At 43.6% G+C, this 13,534-nt stretch overlaps 1 protein-coding gene across 2 annotated transcripts in view; it reads left to right on the top strand.

Moving 5' to 3' along the window:
* The window catches only part of UBA6 (ubiquitin like modifier activating enzyme 6), a 142,949-nt gene that overhangs the window by 109,929 nt on the left and 19,486 nt on the right, over positions 1–13,534 (top strand). For both annotated transcript variants that reach the window (XM_082243659.1, XM_082243658.1), the window contains exon 31: positions 4,282–4,369. In XM_082243659.1, the coding sequence (XP_082099785.1) occupies positions 4,282–4,369 (88 nt within the window). The remainder of the gene's footprint in view (positions 1–4,281; positions 4,370–13,534) is intronic.

The raw sequence follows: 13,534 nt of genomic DNA, 5'->3' as shown, positions 1-13,534 counted from the left end.
TATTCTAGATCCTTAAGGTCTCCAAGTCTGGCCAGCGAGCATGTGCAGGTCACAGCTCCCCGCTAGGCCTTGCCACGACAGAGCCCCAGTGGACGGGGGCTGGCCCGCGAGTAAAACATCTCGCCGGGATGCACACGACCTGGTTTGGCCTGAGTCTCAGCATACCCCTTGGCCGTCAGCACCCCCTATTCCAAGATGGGGAAGTGGTCTGCCCAGAGTGGTGCCCATCCGGTCCATGGTGTGGTAAGTAATATCTCCCCTTCCCCTTTGTGGTCCCTCGGGGTGGACGTGGGCCCCTCCTTGGGATGCTCGGACCCCCAGGTTCCTTTCCATTCCCCCAGCCCCTCTAACAGTCACGGGGATCTTTTGAGCCCAACTTACCCCCACGTCCCCCCTCCCAGGGTGAGGTAGGAGCTGGCTTTTCCACTTTCTCCAGTAAGGGTGGGTGGATGTGGTTGTTGGTGACTGGGCTGTCCAGATCGCACACAGGGTATTTGAGCAAGTTCCCGGAACCCTGGGGGTTAGTGACTGGAGCAGAGGTGTCCTTTGGGTTTATAGGCTGGGAGGGGAGCCGATGTCTCCTCTTCCGCGGGTCTGCACCCCACGTGGCTGGATCGGGCTGAAAATTTAGTCCGTAGCTTTGCAGCCTACTCGCAGCTGTCCAGATACCTGACCAAGCTGACTGAGTGCCTGCCCAAGCCGACCAAGTGTCTGACCAAGCTGACTGAGTTAAACAGACGGTAATGCCGATGGATGCATGCGGCTGGATTGAGACGAAAATTGAGGCCGTGGCTTTGAGGCTTACTCGCGGTGGTCCAGGTACCTGTCCAAATTGTCCGAGGGACTGACTAAGCCATCCGAGTGCCTTACCATGCTGAACGTGGTCTGATCGAGCTGAGTGGATGCCGACTGATCGACTCTAGCAGGCAGATCGGGCTAAAAATTGAGGCCACGGTTTGCGGCCTGCGCGTTGCTGACGGAGCTGGCTGTCCGAGTGACTGACTAAGCTTCAGTGTTCTGGCTGTGGGAAGAAGGTTCTAATCCAAGATTTTACAATACATGGCCCCATCTATTGGCCCCTCAATGCAGCAAAGTCGGCCTGTACCTTTTTTAAAGAAACAGCCCCAAAGCATAATGTTTCCACCTCCGTGCTTGACTGTAGGGATGGTGTTCTTAGGGTCATAGTCAGCATTTTTCTTCCTCCAAACACGGCGAGTCGAGTTAATGCCAAAGAGTTTCATTTTGGTCTCATCTGACCACAGCAATTTCTTTTGTCTTTTTCGGAATCATTTAGATGTTCATTGGCAAACTTCAGATGGGCGTGTACATGTGCCTACTTGAGGAGGGGAGGGGGGGACCTTGTGGGCGCTGCAGGATTTCAATCCATGGCGGCGTATTATGTTACCAATGGTTTGTTTGGTGACTGTGGTCCCAACTGCCTTGAGGTCATTTACAAGCTCCTCTCTTATAGTTCTGGGCTTATCCCTCACTTTTCTCATGATCATCCTTACCCCATGAGCTGAAATCTTGCATTGATTCCCAGACCGAATGCGATTTGATGGTTATTTTTTACTTCTTCTTTTTGTGAATATTCGCTTCAACAGTTGTCTCTTGTAGCCCATTTCAGCCTTTTGTAGGTCTACAGTCTTGTCCCTGACATCCTTTGACATCCCTACTTGCCCATGATGGTAAGGTTTGAATGGAAGAAAGAGATTCTGCGGACAGGTGTCTTTTATACACATAATGAGTTGTCGTTAGGAGCAGCTTCTTAAATTGACAGGACTAATCTGTGTACCACATGAGCACATACTGTAGCCAGTCTGTGGGAGCCAGAATTATTGTTAGTTGTAGGGGATCAAATAGTTATTTTACTCACTGAACTCAATTTATAACACTTGTATCATGTTTTATTTTCTGAATTTTTGGTTGATGTACTGTCTCTATCATTGTAAAATACACCTATGATAAAATTATAGACCTTTAATTTCTTTGTAAATGGGCAAACTTACAAAATCTGCAGGGGATCAAATAATTATTTTCCCCACTGTTAAGTATTTACTCCTTGAAGTGGTTCTAAAGGCAGGAGGTTTTTTAACTTAATGCATTAGGACAAAAATCCTTCTGTGTGCAGAAGTCGTTCCCACACGCCCCCCCAAGTCACCCTAATACTTACCTGAGCCCCATCTCAATCCATCGATGTGCACGGGCATTCAACCATCTTGGACTCTCCCTCCCTCCTGATTGGCTCCCGCTGCTGTCAAAGTCAATTAGCCAATGTGGAGAGGGGGGCAGGGCCAAACCGCGGCTCTGAATCCGAATGAACACACAGAGCTGCTTGCTGTGGGTGCACTTGACAGGAGGCAGGGGCCAGGAGCGCCAGCGAGGGACCCGAGAAGAGGAGGATCTGGGCTGCTCTGTCCAAAACCACTACACAGAGCAGGTAAGTATAACATGTTTGTTATTTTTAAAGAAATCAAAAAAAGAGAGACTTTAGTATCACTGTAATTCTCTGCCCTTAAAGTAAATAAGCAATTAACTGGGGGGGGCATTTTTGTTTCTGCTTGTCTGCAGCGTAAAATAATTCCAATCCCTGATTTATCATCTGAAGCCAACTATAATGATCATTGTTGTGTTATGACAACGTTTATTTGCTGTGCTAGCTGTAACACCCAGTAAGTAAACATGAGTACTTTGCAGGCTGCCTAGTAATTTTAGGGCCCATTCACACTAGTAAATTCATGTGAATCGCACAAGAATGCTGTGCAGTTCCTGTGCAATGCATAGAACGTTTTCTGCAGTGCGATTTCAGCCCCAATTATTATTTTTAGTGGGCTGAAATCACACCGCACCAAAAGTTGTGCATGCAGTACTTTTGAAAACGCACTGCAGCGCATGGTTTTGTACCATACGATTTGGTGCAACAAATGCACTGTGTTTGCAACCTGCTTTTGGTGTACTGTTAACTTTGCATTGACATCTGCTGCAGATCGACTGGGAATTACGGTGTGAATGCAGTGCAGCAAACCGGCACGGAACACGGGTTTCCTACATGGCATTCTAGTGTAAACGGGCACTAAAGGTTATTAAGAGTTAACCTTAACTAGTACACCATAGTGACCCCCAGCCATGTAATCAAAAGATATGTTGCCCTAACCACAAGACCATCATATCCTTAAGCTATATATAAGATTGTGTATATAGTGTGTGTGTGTGTGTGTTAACACACATACACGCACTAGATGTTTTTTGTAATTGGAAAATCACCTTTTCATAACACCGTAGGGCAGGGCAGTGGATTGTGTTGCACCATAAGTAGTGCATGCAGTACTTTTTTCAGTACACACCGCTGCAACATGGTGGTGTGCACTGGCCTCATAGGGAGCAAGGTTTTCTGCCTCGACTTGTGTTGAAACTGCCCGGGGCAAAGCTGTCCAGCACATTCCCAATGCACCTGAGTGTGAATGAGCCTTAAAATAATTGTTTCAATCCTGTTTATACCAAAATTCAGTTACTAAAGCTATTGATGTTGGGAGCTTCAGCACCCTGCAGCTTTAAATGACCATTGTAATGTGCATTCTGATAATAAGAGCTATTGGTACTTGAAAGTGGTCCCTTGCCAGCCATGTGTGACCTCTAATGTGCAGTCTGGTAATAAGAGCTATTGACTTTTAAATGTGTGGGTTTACCAACAATACTATCTTATCAGCTTGTGATTAATAAAGAAGTAGTGTTTGCTAGAAGTATCCAATTGTTTTACTGGCTGCACAGCTTTCTATGCTGTTAAGCCAGTTATGGATCTTATGCTTTAATATATTTTTTATAAGGAACTTCAAAAGTTTTCGTTTTTGCAAATCATGCCAACCTGGCTATATAAAAAGTAAACTGAAACACTGACTAGAAAAAGACCGAACCCAATGTGAAAATCAGCATGTTGCACACCAATGACGTCACTTTTTCCGAAGCAACGTTATTGAGCTAAACAGCACATGCTGTAAATTCCTGTTTGGAGACTTCCCTTCTCTGATGCGTTTCACCCTATGTGACTAAGATGTTTCCAGGTGGGATTCTGCCACATGTACCGCTTTGGTCCGTTCATTTTTTTCCAAAAGACATCAGTGTGCAGCCCACTCATTTTTACATTGGATTTGAGAGCAGTGTGAATGGGCTCCTTTGGTCAGCCCCTAGTTTTCCCTACAGCAGAGGGAAGTGATTGGGGCCTTTTGGAGTGGTGAGGTGTTTGTAGATTCTAAATCTGAATGTTTGTTACAATTTGTGTCACAGAAATGGAATTTCATTCACGATCTGGGACAGGTGGACAATCTATGGAAAGGAAGACTTCACTCTACTGGACTTCATCAATGCCGTCAGGGTAAGATCGTGTTGCCTTATTCACACTTCCTTATTCTGCACGTAAACTCTGTATCTTACCAGATTTTTTGTGTGATTGATCAAAACATTACTACATATTCTAAAGTCAAAACCAATACAGGGTGAAAGCGGTCAGAAACTGTGAAGTTCCTCCTCCTCTGGGGTGTTAAAAAAAAAAAAAATCACATTCTCTTCCGTTTATTGTAGGAAACCTTTTGTATATATTTCTACTTGTTTCTAGATGTACAATACATATGCACACACAAAGATAATTTGTTAAAATGTATTAAATAATTACAGCATATACAGTGCATCTGGAAAGTATTCACAGTGCTTCACTTTTTCCACATTTTATGTTACAGCCTGAATCGAAAATGGATTCAATTCATTATTTTCCTCAAAATTCTACAAACCATACCCCATAATACCAACGTGATAGACGTTTGTTTGAAATCTTTGCAAATTTTTAAAAAAGGGAAAAAATCACATAAGTATTCACAGCTTTTGCTCAATACTTTATTGAAGCACCTTTGTCACCAATTACAGCCTCAAGTCTTTTTGAGTATGATGCTACAAGCTTTGCACACCTATTTTTGGGCAGTTTCTCCCATTCTTCTTTGCAGGACCTCCTAAGCTGCATTAGGTTGGATGGGGAGTGCACAGCCATTTTCAGATCTCTCCAGAGATGTTCAATGGGGTTCAAGTCTGGGCTCTGGCTGGGCCGCTCAAGGACAGTCACAGTGTTTTCCAGTAGCCACTTCTTTGTTATCTTGGCTGTGTGCTTTGGGTCATTGTCCTGTTGGAAAATGAACCTTGGCCCCAGTCTGAGGTCCAGAGCGCTCTGAAGCAGATTTTCATCAAGCATTTCTCTGTACATTGCTGCATTCATCTTTCCCTCGATCCTGACTAGTCTCCCAGTTCCCTCTGCTGAAGAACCTCTCCACAGCATGATGGTGCCACCACCAGCTTCCCTGTCCCTCTTGAATAAAAGCATCCTCCCAACATGATGCTGCCACCACCATGTTTCATGGTGGGGATGGTGTGTTCAAGGTGATGTGCAATGTTAGTTTTCAACCACACATAGCGTTTTGCTTTTAGGCCAAAAAGTTACATTCTGGTCTCATCCGACCAGATCTCCTTCTTCCACATGTTTGCTGTGTCCCCCACATGGCTTCTCGCAAACTGCAAACAGGATTTTATATGGCTTTCTTTTAACAATGGATTTCTTTTTGCCACTCTTCCATAAAGGCCAGATTTGTGGAGTGCATGACTAATAGTTGTACTGTGGACAGATTCTCCCACCTGAGCTGTGGATCTCTGCAGCTCCTTCAGAGTTACCATGGGCCTCTTGGCTTCTTCTCTGATTTATTGCTCTCCTTGCCCGGCCTGTCAGTTTAGGTGGACAACCATGTCTTGGTAGGTTTGCAGTTGTGCCATACTCTTTCCATTTTTGGATGATGGAGTGAACAGTGCTCCGTAAGGTGTTCAAAGCTTGGAATATCTTTTTATAACCTAACCCTGCTTTATCCTTCTGCACAACTTTATCCCTTACCTGCCTCGTGTGTTCCTTGGCCTTCGTGTTGCTGTTTATTCACAAGGGTTCTCTAACAAATCTCTGAGGGCTTCACAGAATAGCTGTATTTACACTGAGATTAAATTACACACAGGTGGACTTTATTTACTAATTAGGTGACTTCTGAAGGAAATTGGTTCCACTAGATTTTTGTTAGGGGGTATCAGAGTAAAAGGGGCTGAATACAAATGCATGCCACATTTTTTCAGGTATTTTCCTTCCACTTCACAATTATGTGCCACTTTGTGTTGGTCTATCACATAAAATCCCAATAAAATACACTTTACATTTTTGATTGTAACATGACAAAATGTGGAAAATTTCAAGTGGTATAAATACTTAAAGGCACTATAGGTTCGGTTGAAATGAGTTTTCCCACATTAAATAACCATATTACTTTTCCTGCATCTAGCTTTATTGCTAGGATGCCTTGTCTTTGCCTATTGACTTGCTGTTTTTCGAAACAAATGTTAATAGAGGTCTGTTTGGCTCTGGCAGCAACAACCTAAACAATTTTTTAAAAAAAGTTATCAAGGCAAACCTGTCATGTGAGAATGTGCTGAGAAAATTGATTTTGGAGTCAGTTGCCTGAGATATATGGGTATGGTGTTAAAGTGTACCTTAACCAAAAAAATAAAAGTAAATATTTTCTAGTCAATTGAGGGACACAGGAAGTCTTAATCCTTCAGGTTATACTGCTGCCTACAGGATTGAATGCTGGCAAACTGTAAAAAAAATAAAATAACTGTAGGCCGGTTCAGGTTTACCTGTTCTACTACCAAAATGCCCTAGTTTTTTTTCTGGTGTCCTAGGGGAAAGGCATCTTTTCTTCAGCTCTGCTTTTGCAAAGTCTAAACAGTTATTTTACCTGCTCTTCTTTTTTTAAATTGTTTTCTACAATTAGGACTCTCCTTATCACCGCTGCTGCACACCCTCGCGCTCTTTCCTTGGCCTAACTTTGGACTGCACCACATCCTAACCCTGCTAGCCTGGAAGTGAACTTCAGGCACTAGGCTCCATGTGGATTACTTTCTATAATTCAGTTTAAGGCTGGCCATAGACTGTTCAAATCTCAGCTGGTTCAGTAGGAAACAGCCAAGATTTGAACCATGTATGAGCAGGCTAAATGGATCAACTTGGGTACTGGCAGCCTGCCAGGTTTTGAATGCAATTATTGCTAGCGGCTGGTATTGCCACTAGCGATCATCTCGGTCTTCTTCCACCAGGGACGACTTCCCTTGTCCGCTCATCGGGAGGGATTCTCCTGTCAACACTGTCTGTGTTTGCAGGAAAAAAATTGCTCTGTGTATGGCCTGCATAAGTTAGCTGTGGAGTGCTTTCCAGGTCCTGGGCCACTTGCATTTCATTTATGCTTTCCCTGTCTCTGAAGACTCATTTAGTTAGTAGACCAGTTAGGCTGAGCATCAGTAATGCCCTAATTTTATTGGTCGCTGGGTGCTGTTATTCCCTGCTTCCCACGGTTTTTCAGCATATAAAAGGTTGATGCTGTGGGATCGAGTGCCAACATCATCCTCTGTGTTGGGTGTTGTATATTCTCCACACTCTTTCCTGTTGTACAGCCTCAAAGCATCTACTCCTTAATGCTCTTGCTTGCAAGAGCCACACAGATCTTCAATCCCTTCCTGCCTACAGTGACTTTGGTTACCTCCAGCCATCCAACTCATACCCTCACCTTCTACCAGTTGTCCAGATTTTATGAGTACACAAGGTTTGGCCTCTTAAGCCTGTATGTTGCCTAACTGTGCTGTAGTTGCTACATGTCTGATTCTAGACACAAGTGTTGGACAGTCCCGCTGTACCTGGTGCCCCCACATAATTTTTAAGTAATGTGGTTGCTTGCAGCATGCCTACTGATAATCCAGACTTCTGGGTCTGCTACCACCAAAGGGTTCTCCTTGGCTTCATCACGTGTGGCTGGGTCCTATTGTCCTTTTAATGGGAGCCCAGGTGTGATGCTCCGGTCTCCCATGGGGTTTTGTGGTGGAGTGCCATCTGTGACATTTTCAGTCACAGAAATGTGGTTTTATGTTTAGATTTGAGACTTTTTTTTTTTCCCCAGGTATCAGCCTGGGAGCCCTAAACCTAACTGAGCCTGTGCAGCCTGCTTCTAGGTTGGGCTCACTGCATATGCGCACGCCATTTTGAGAAACACACTCCAACCCGGCTCAGCCTTTCCTGCCTGCCTACCTGCTACATTTCCTCTGGGCTTCCGGCTACCTTCAGTGACAGTCACAGTTGGCATTAACCCCTTCTGTCCTGAAATGTATTGAGTACCCCAGGGAAGTTCTCACACCTATACTGTGGCAGTACATAGGCATAAGGGGGTAAGGGGTGTTTCGGCTTCGTTTTCGGCTAAAATCAGGTGGTAAATTATGAAACTACCTGCGCTGCTCCACAAAACAAATAAATATATATATATATATATATATATATATATATATATATATATATATATATATATATAATATATAAAGTGCTAGTGCTTAACTTAATATACACAATCAAAATTGCCAATCAATATACATAAATAATAAACGTGAATAAAATAAATCAATAAATATCAACTGTTGTCTTCTTCTTCTTTCAATTAATCATGTGCTCAAAAAACATTGTGCGGTGACAGTCTTTGTGCAAAAATATAAATTCAAAGTGCTGCGTGCTCATACAAAAAATACTGGTGCTCTCTGTACGTGAGTAGGTGCTCCCCTCTTGGTCCCCTACTCCCCAGAAGCCAAATAATACAGCGCTTTCAGAATCTCCTTTGAAAATAAATGCCTTATTGGGCCAACATTTCAACAGCTTTATAGGTGTACTGTAGATCACAACATCTCACCTAGAAGAGCGAAACGCGTCAAGCTGTTCGTCCGAATACATACTACGCCCGACTGCATCCTACTTCCGGCAATGGGGACACGGGGAGTGAGTATAGCCATTTGAAGTGGCGACCCGTGGGATGATTTTCAGGCGTTTGAACCTCTGCTAAATTGTAAGTGTAACCTGTATTGTGTGCATCGAATAAAGTGTTTACATACTTCACGATGCCAGCATCTCTTTCTTTTTTGAGCATCACCTAGATGTTGTGATCTACAGTACACCTATAAAGCTGTTGAAATGTTGGCCCAATAAGGCATTTATCTTCAAAGGAGATTCTGAAAGCGCTGTATTATTTGGCTTCTGGTGAGTAGGGGACCAAGAGGGGAGCACCTACTCACGTACAGAGAGCACCAGTATTTTTTGTATGAGCACGCAGCACTTTGAATTTATATTTTTGCACAAAGACTGTCACCGCACAATGTTTTTTGAGCACATGATTAATTGAAAGAAGAAGACAACAGTTGATATTTATTGATTTATTTTATTTATTCACGTTTATTATTTATGTATATTGATTGGCAATTTTGATTGTGTATATTAAGTTAAGCACTAGCACTTTATATATTATATATATATATATATATATATATATATATATATATATATATATATATATATATATATATATATATATATATTTATTTGTTTTGTGGAGCAGCGCAGGTAGTTTTCATATTTTACACTTTTCAAGGCACGTCCCTTTCTTATACCAAGCAGCAGCCCACTTTATTGTATTATAAGAGCAATTTTAATCCTGAGCGCTAGCCTTTTATAAATTATAAAATCAGGTGGTGTCTGCATTGTTTGCCATGAGAGTCCTAACAATGTTAGTCTGGACCACTGCCCCCAGCCTAAGTCGCTTCCCTCCTCATGGGCCTCCTTAAACACTACTGGGGTGGTCTTCTCCTCTTGTTTTTTGAGGGAGGAATGTTCTACTACCATGTCAGAATTTTAGTTTGCTTTTAGCCTGGTTGGAGCTCTTGGCCTTCTCGACCTCCACCACACAGTCTCTCTGATCTCCCTCTAGCTATTTCCCATTCACATGTGAAAGATGAGGATAGTGCTTTGTCTGGTTCTGAGATACATGAAGAGAGTCAGAATGCTAACACACCTCTAAAGCCAGACCTTAAAGGATAAGTCCACCCTAAAACTAAAACCCCTGCATCTGTGGATCTCAACGTTCTAATACTAACCTATCTAGCCCTGTAAAGAAAACATCTGTATACTTTCCTTTTTTGAAGCCGATACAACCTGATCCCACGCTGAGCTGTCAGCCCTCAGCTTTGCTGTGGAGGCGGTTGCAGATGACATTGCCGACAACTGAAGCCCCATAATAACTCTGTGACGTCACATCCCATTCATTTCATAGCTGTTGTCAGTCGTGTCCTCTGCAGAGCTCCTGCCACTGGAGATCTGGTCGGATCGGCTTCAAAAAAGGTAAGCACACTGATTTATTCTTTACAGGGCTAGATAGGTTAGTGTTAGAATGTGGAGATCTATAGATGCAGCGATTTTAGTTTTAGGGTGGCCTTATTCTTTAACTGTCCTTGTTTGGGATATCCTGGTGTTTGAGGACCCTGTGGATATATGATTCGCAGCTAAGAAGAGTCTATTGAGACTTTCAGTCTCTTAAGAATTTCAAAGGGGAATGCCTTTTTAGTGAATCCGTGGATAACTTTATCAAAGAAATTATGGGGGGGCCAGGGGGTAAAAAGCCCTTTTGTGCCAAAAAAAAGTCAAGAATCCTAGTGGCAAAGCCTCTGCTTCTAAAACTGAAGAGAGTCCAGTTTTGTTTTATTTAGACATCCAAGGCCAAACCTGGAAAATGTCTGGTTCTTTGAGGACCAGGGTCTCTTTCCTTTCCAAGGTAGATTCTTCCTTTTCCTTTACCAGGGCATTGTTCTATCTGTCCTGCTTCTTAATGCTTAACATTCTAAAGACATTTCTGGTGCGTGCTGTTTGACTTCATCAGTCTTCTCATTGTTGTTCCCGAAGATCCCTTTAGGGGACAGCCTGCTTCTCATTCCACTGATGCTAGCTGAATTCTTCAGATCATCATTCAAGATTATGACCTTGGGCAAAGTTCCTCTTTTACTGGTCAAAGTTCACTCCACGAGATCAGTTAGTGCTTCATGGGCTTAACATCAGGAGTCTTTTTCTCAGATTTGCAAGGCTGCTACCTAGTGTCCAGTTCATACGTTTGTTTTACTAGGTGAATGTTCACAACGATGCTCACTTCGATCGTGAGGTTCTCCAGGCAGAGGTGGCTCCCTCAAGCTACCCTTGTTACCAACATATTGATTTGTTCCTTGTTTTATTTGCCATTGCCCACCCCTCAGTTGGACTGCTTTTGGACATTTTCAAACACTATCCTACGTCCCATAGTGTACTAAAGGGATTTACAGGTAGGACCAAAGCTGCTATTTCATTCCTATGCATCACTTCTGACAAGTTCACCTGACACCAAGAGTAAAAAGGGTACAGTGGAGGACTGTTCCTGGGTGTTGTGTGAACGGGGGGGGTGGTGCATTCCCTCCAATCAGCTCTCGGAGCTCTCCTCACTGAGCTCTGAAGAGTGTAACATCAGCTTTCTGTCCCCTTTTTTTCCCAATTTCTCAGACAAGCTTTATAAATTCTGGACTTTGACCAGATGTAGAGAAGACTGCAGATAAACAGATAAGCTTATGTGGGAGGATTTGTTTAATGTCTGTGTATCACCTGAGGCCAGTCACTTCATTGGGTATGTTTTAAGGTTTTACAATATTTTTACCTTCAGCTTGGCTCTCTGCCCACTTTCAAATATTGGCACTCCAAGTTTGCTGAATCTTCAGACAAGCCTTCCTCTGCATGAAAATGAATCCCCACTTTCCAGTGTGGGGTGATGGCTGTTGACATTTGCAAATCCTTAGGCAGCTTGCATTCCAGTGCAGGAATACAAACGTGTACAGACTAGCAGGGAAAAAAAGAATCACAACATTCTGCCGTTATGGGCAAATTAGTCCTGTTTCTAGGCAGGCTGGTTCAGTTAAAGCCAAAGACCAGGCTGTCCCTGTCTTGAAGGCTCAGAGGGTTGAGTGAAGGAAGTCTTTAGGATGGACGTCAGCCTGCTGGGCTGGGGCAGGAGTCCTGGGCACTTGGACATAGGAGGAATCTTGTCCACTGACATTGAAACATCCTTGAGCTTCAAGCAATTTGGCTGTCCCTTCAAGCAATTTGGCTGTCCCTTCAGTGTTGTACCAAATTGTTGGAGGGCCATGCAATTCGTATATATAATCTAACCACACCACTTCAGTAGCCTATATCAACCATTGAGGAGGAACTAGGGGTTTTGCAAGAGAGGTAGAGTGGATTCTGTCCTGGACAAAACTGCATGTTCTAGCCTTGTCAGCCATGTACATTCTTGGTGTAGGCAACTGGCAAACAGATTGCGCCTGCAGCTCCTGGACCCCGAAATATGATCCCTACACCTGGAAATGTTAAGGATCTGTCACAGGTGTGAGGACACTGGATGCAGACCTCTTAGCCTTCAAGTCCATCAAAAAACTGGACAGATTTGTATCAAGGTGCAGGGAGTAGGTGGTAGCAGTAGATACATGGGGTAAGCACACATCTTTTCTTTTCCTTCTCTGAAATGTCTTCCTTGTCTGCTCCACAGGATTGAATTGGTGATTCCAGTAATCTTTCCTTATTTCCCAGGCCCAGGAGGATTTACTGTGCCAACCTGGTAAGACCTTTGGCAGAGGCACTTTGGGCCCTGCTAGAAAGTCTGGATTTATTGTCCCAAGGGCCAGTTTGCCATTCTGCTTCTTGGGGTCTGTGATTCCTACGATGCTGAAGGCTGGGAAGCCGTTTTTTTTCCACTAGTTCTATCTTTGGAGATGGAAGGCATAGTTTACTTGATGTGAGTCTGTGGCTTTCACCCCAGGAGTTTCTCCTTGGTTCAGATCTCTTCCTTTATTGCAGTGGGTCTGGACCAGTGCCTGGCTCTGAACACTATGAAATGTTACATTTCTGCCCTTTTGTGTGATTTCAAATTCTGTTGGCCTCTCACTCTGATTAACTTTTGTACAGGGGATATCCCATGTGGCTCCCCCCGTCTGTTCCCCATTGCTTTTTTAGGATCTGGTTCTCTCACTTCAGAAGCCGCAGTTTTATTCCACTTGGGACATTCCTCTCTAATCTCCCTCACAAAGTGGTTTTCCTTGTAGCCATCACCTTACAAAGAAGTCTTTTTTTTTTGTCTTGCACAAGATGGTGTTTAGGCCTAGGACTTCCTTCAGGACTAGGGTAGTTTTTGTCCTTCACCTTAACCAAGACATTTGTTCTCTTGTACCGTTGTCTCTCCAGTTCATCAAAAATAAATCTCCCTCCATTGCCTGTATGTAGCTTGAGCTGTGCAAATCTATTAGCCTCCACTTCTTTCAGAAAGACTTATTGCCTTTTTGTCAAACTGGATGGGCACCCCCCCTCCCTAGATTCTCGTTCTGCCATCTCTAAGTGACTCAGACATTCATTTAAGCCTATGGTCTCAAGGATCGAGTTCCCTCTCTTTCCTGTTAAGGCTCACTCCATTAGATCTTAACAGGCATAAGAGTGCCTCTTGCTCTTTGCTGCATCGGGTAGCTTGTCAAGGCTGTCTCCTGGTTTTCTGTTAGCATGTTCTGTAAATTCTAGTAGGTGGACAATTTAGTCTATGGG

Source organism: Pelophylax lessonae, assembly GCF_965119305.1.
Source record: "Pelophylax lessonae genome assembly, chromosome: 1".
NCBI classification, from domain to species: domain Eukaryota; kingdom Metazoa; phylum Chordata; class Amphibia; order Anura; family Ranidae; genus Pelophylax; species Pelophylax lessonae.
Note: the sequence above shows the minus strand (reverse complement) of the source record. Positions and strands in the feature narration are given on the sequence as shown.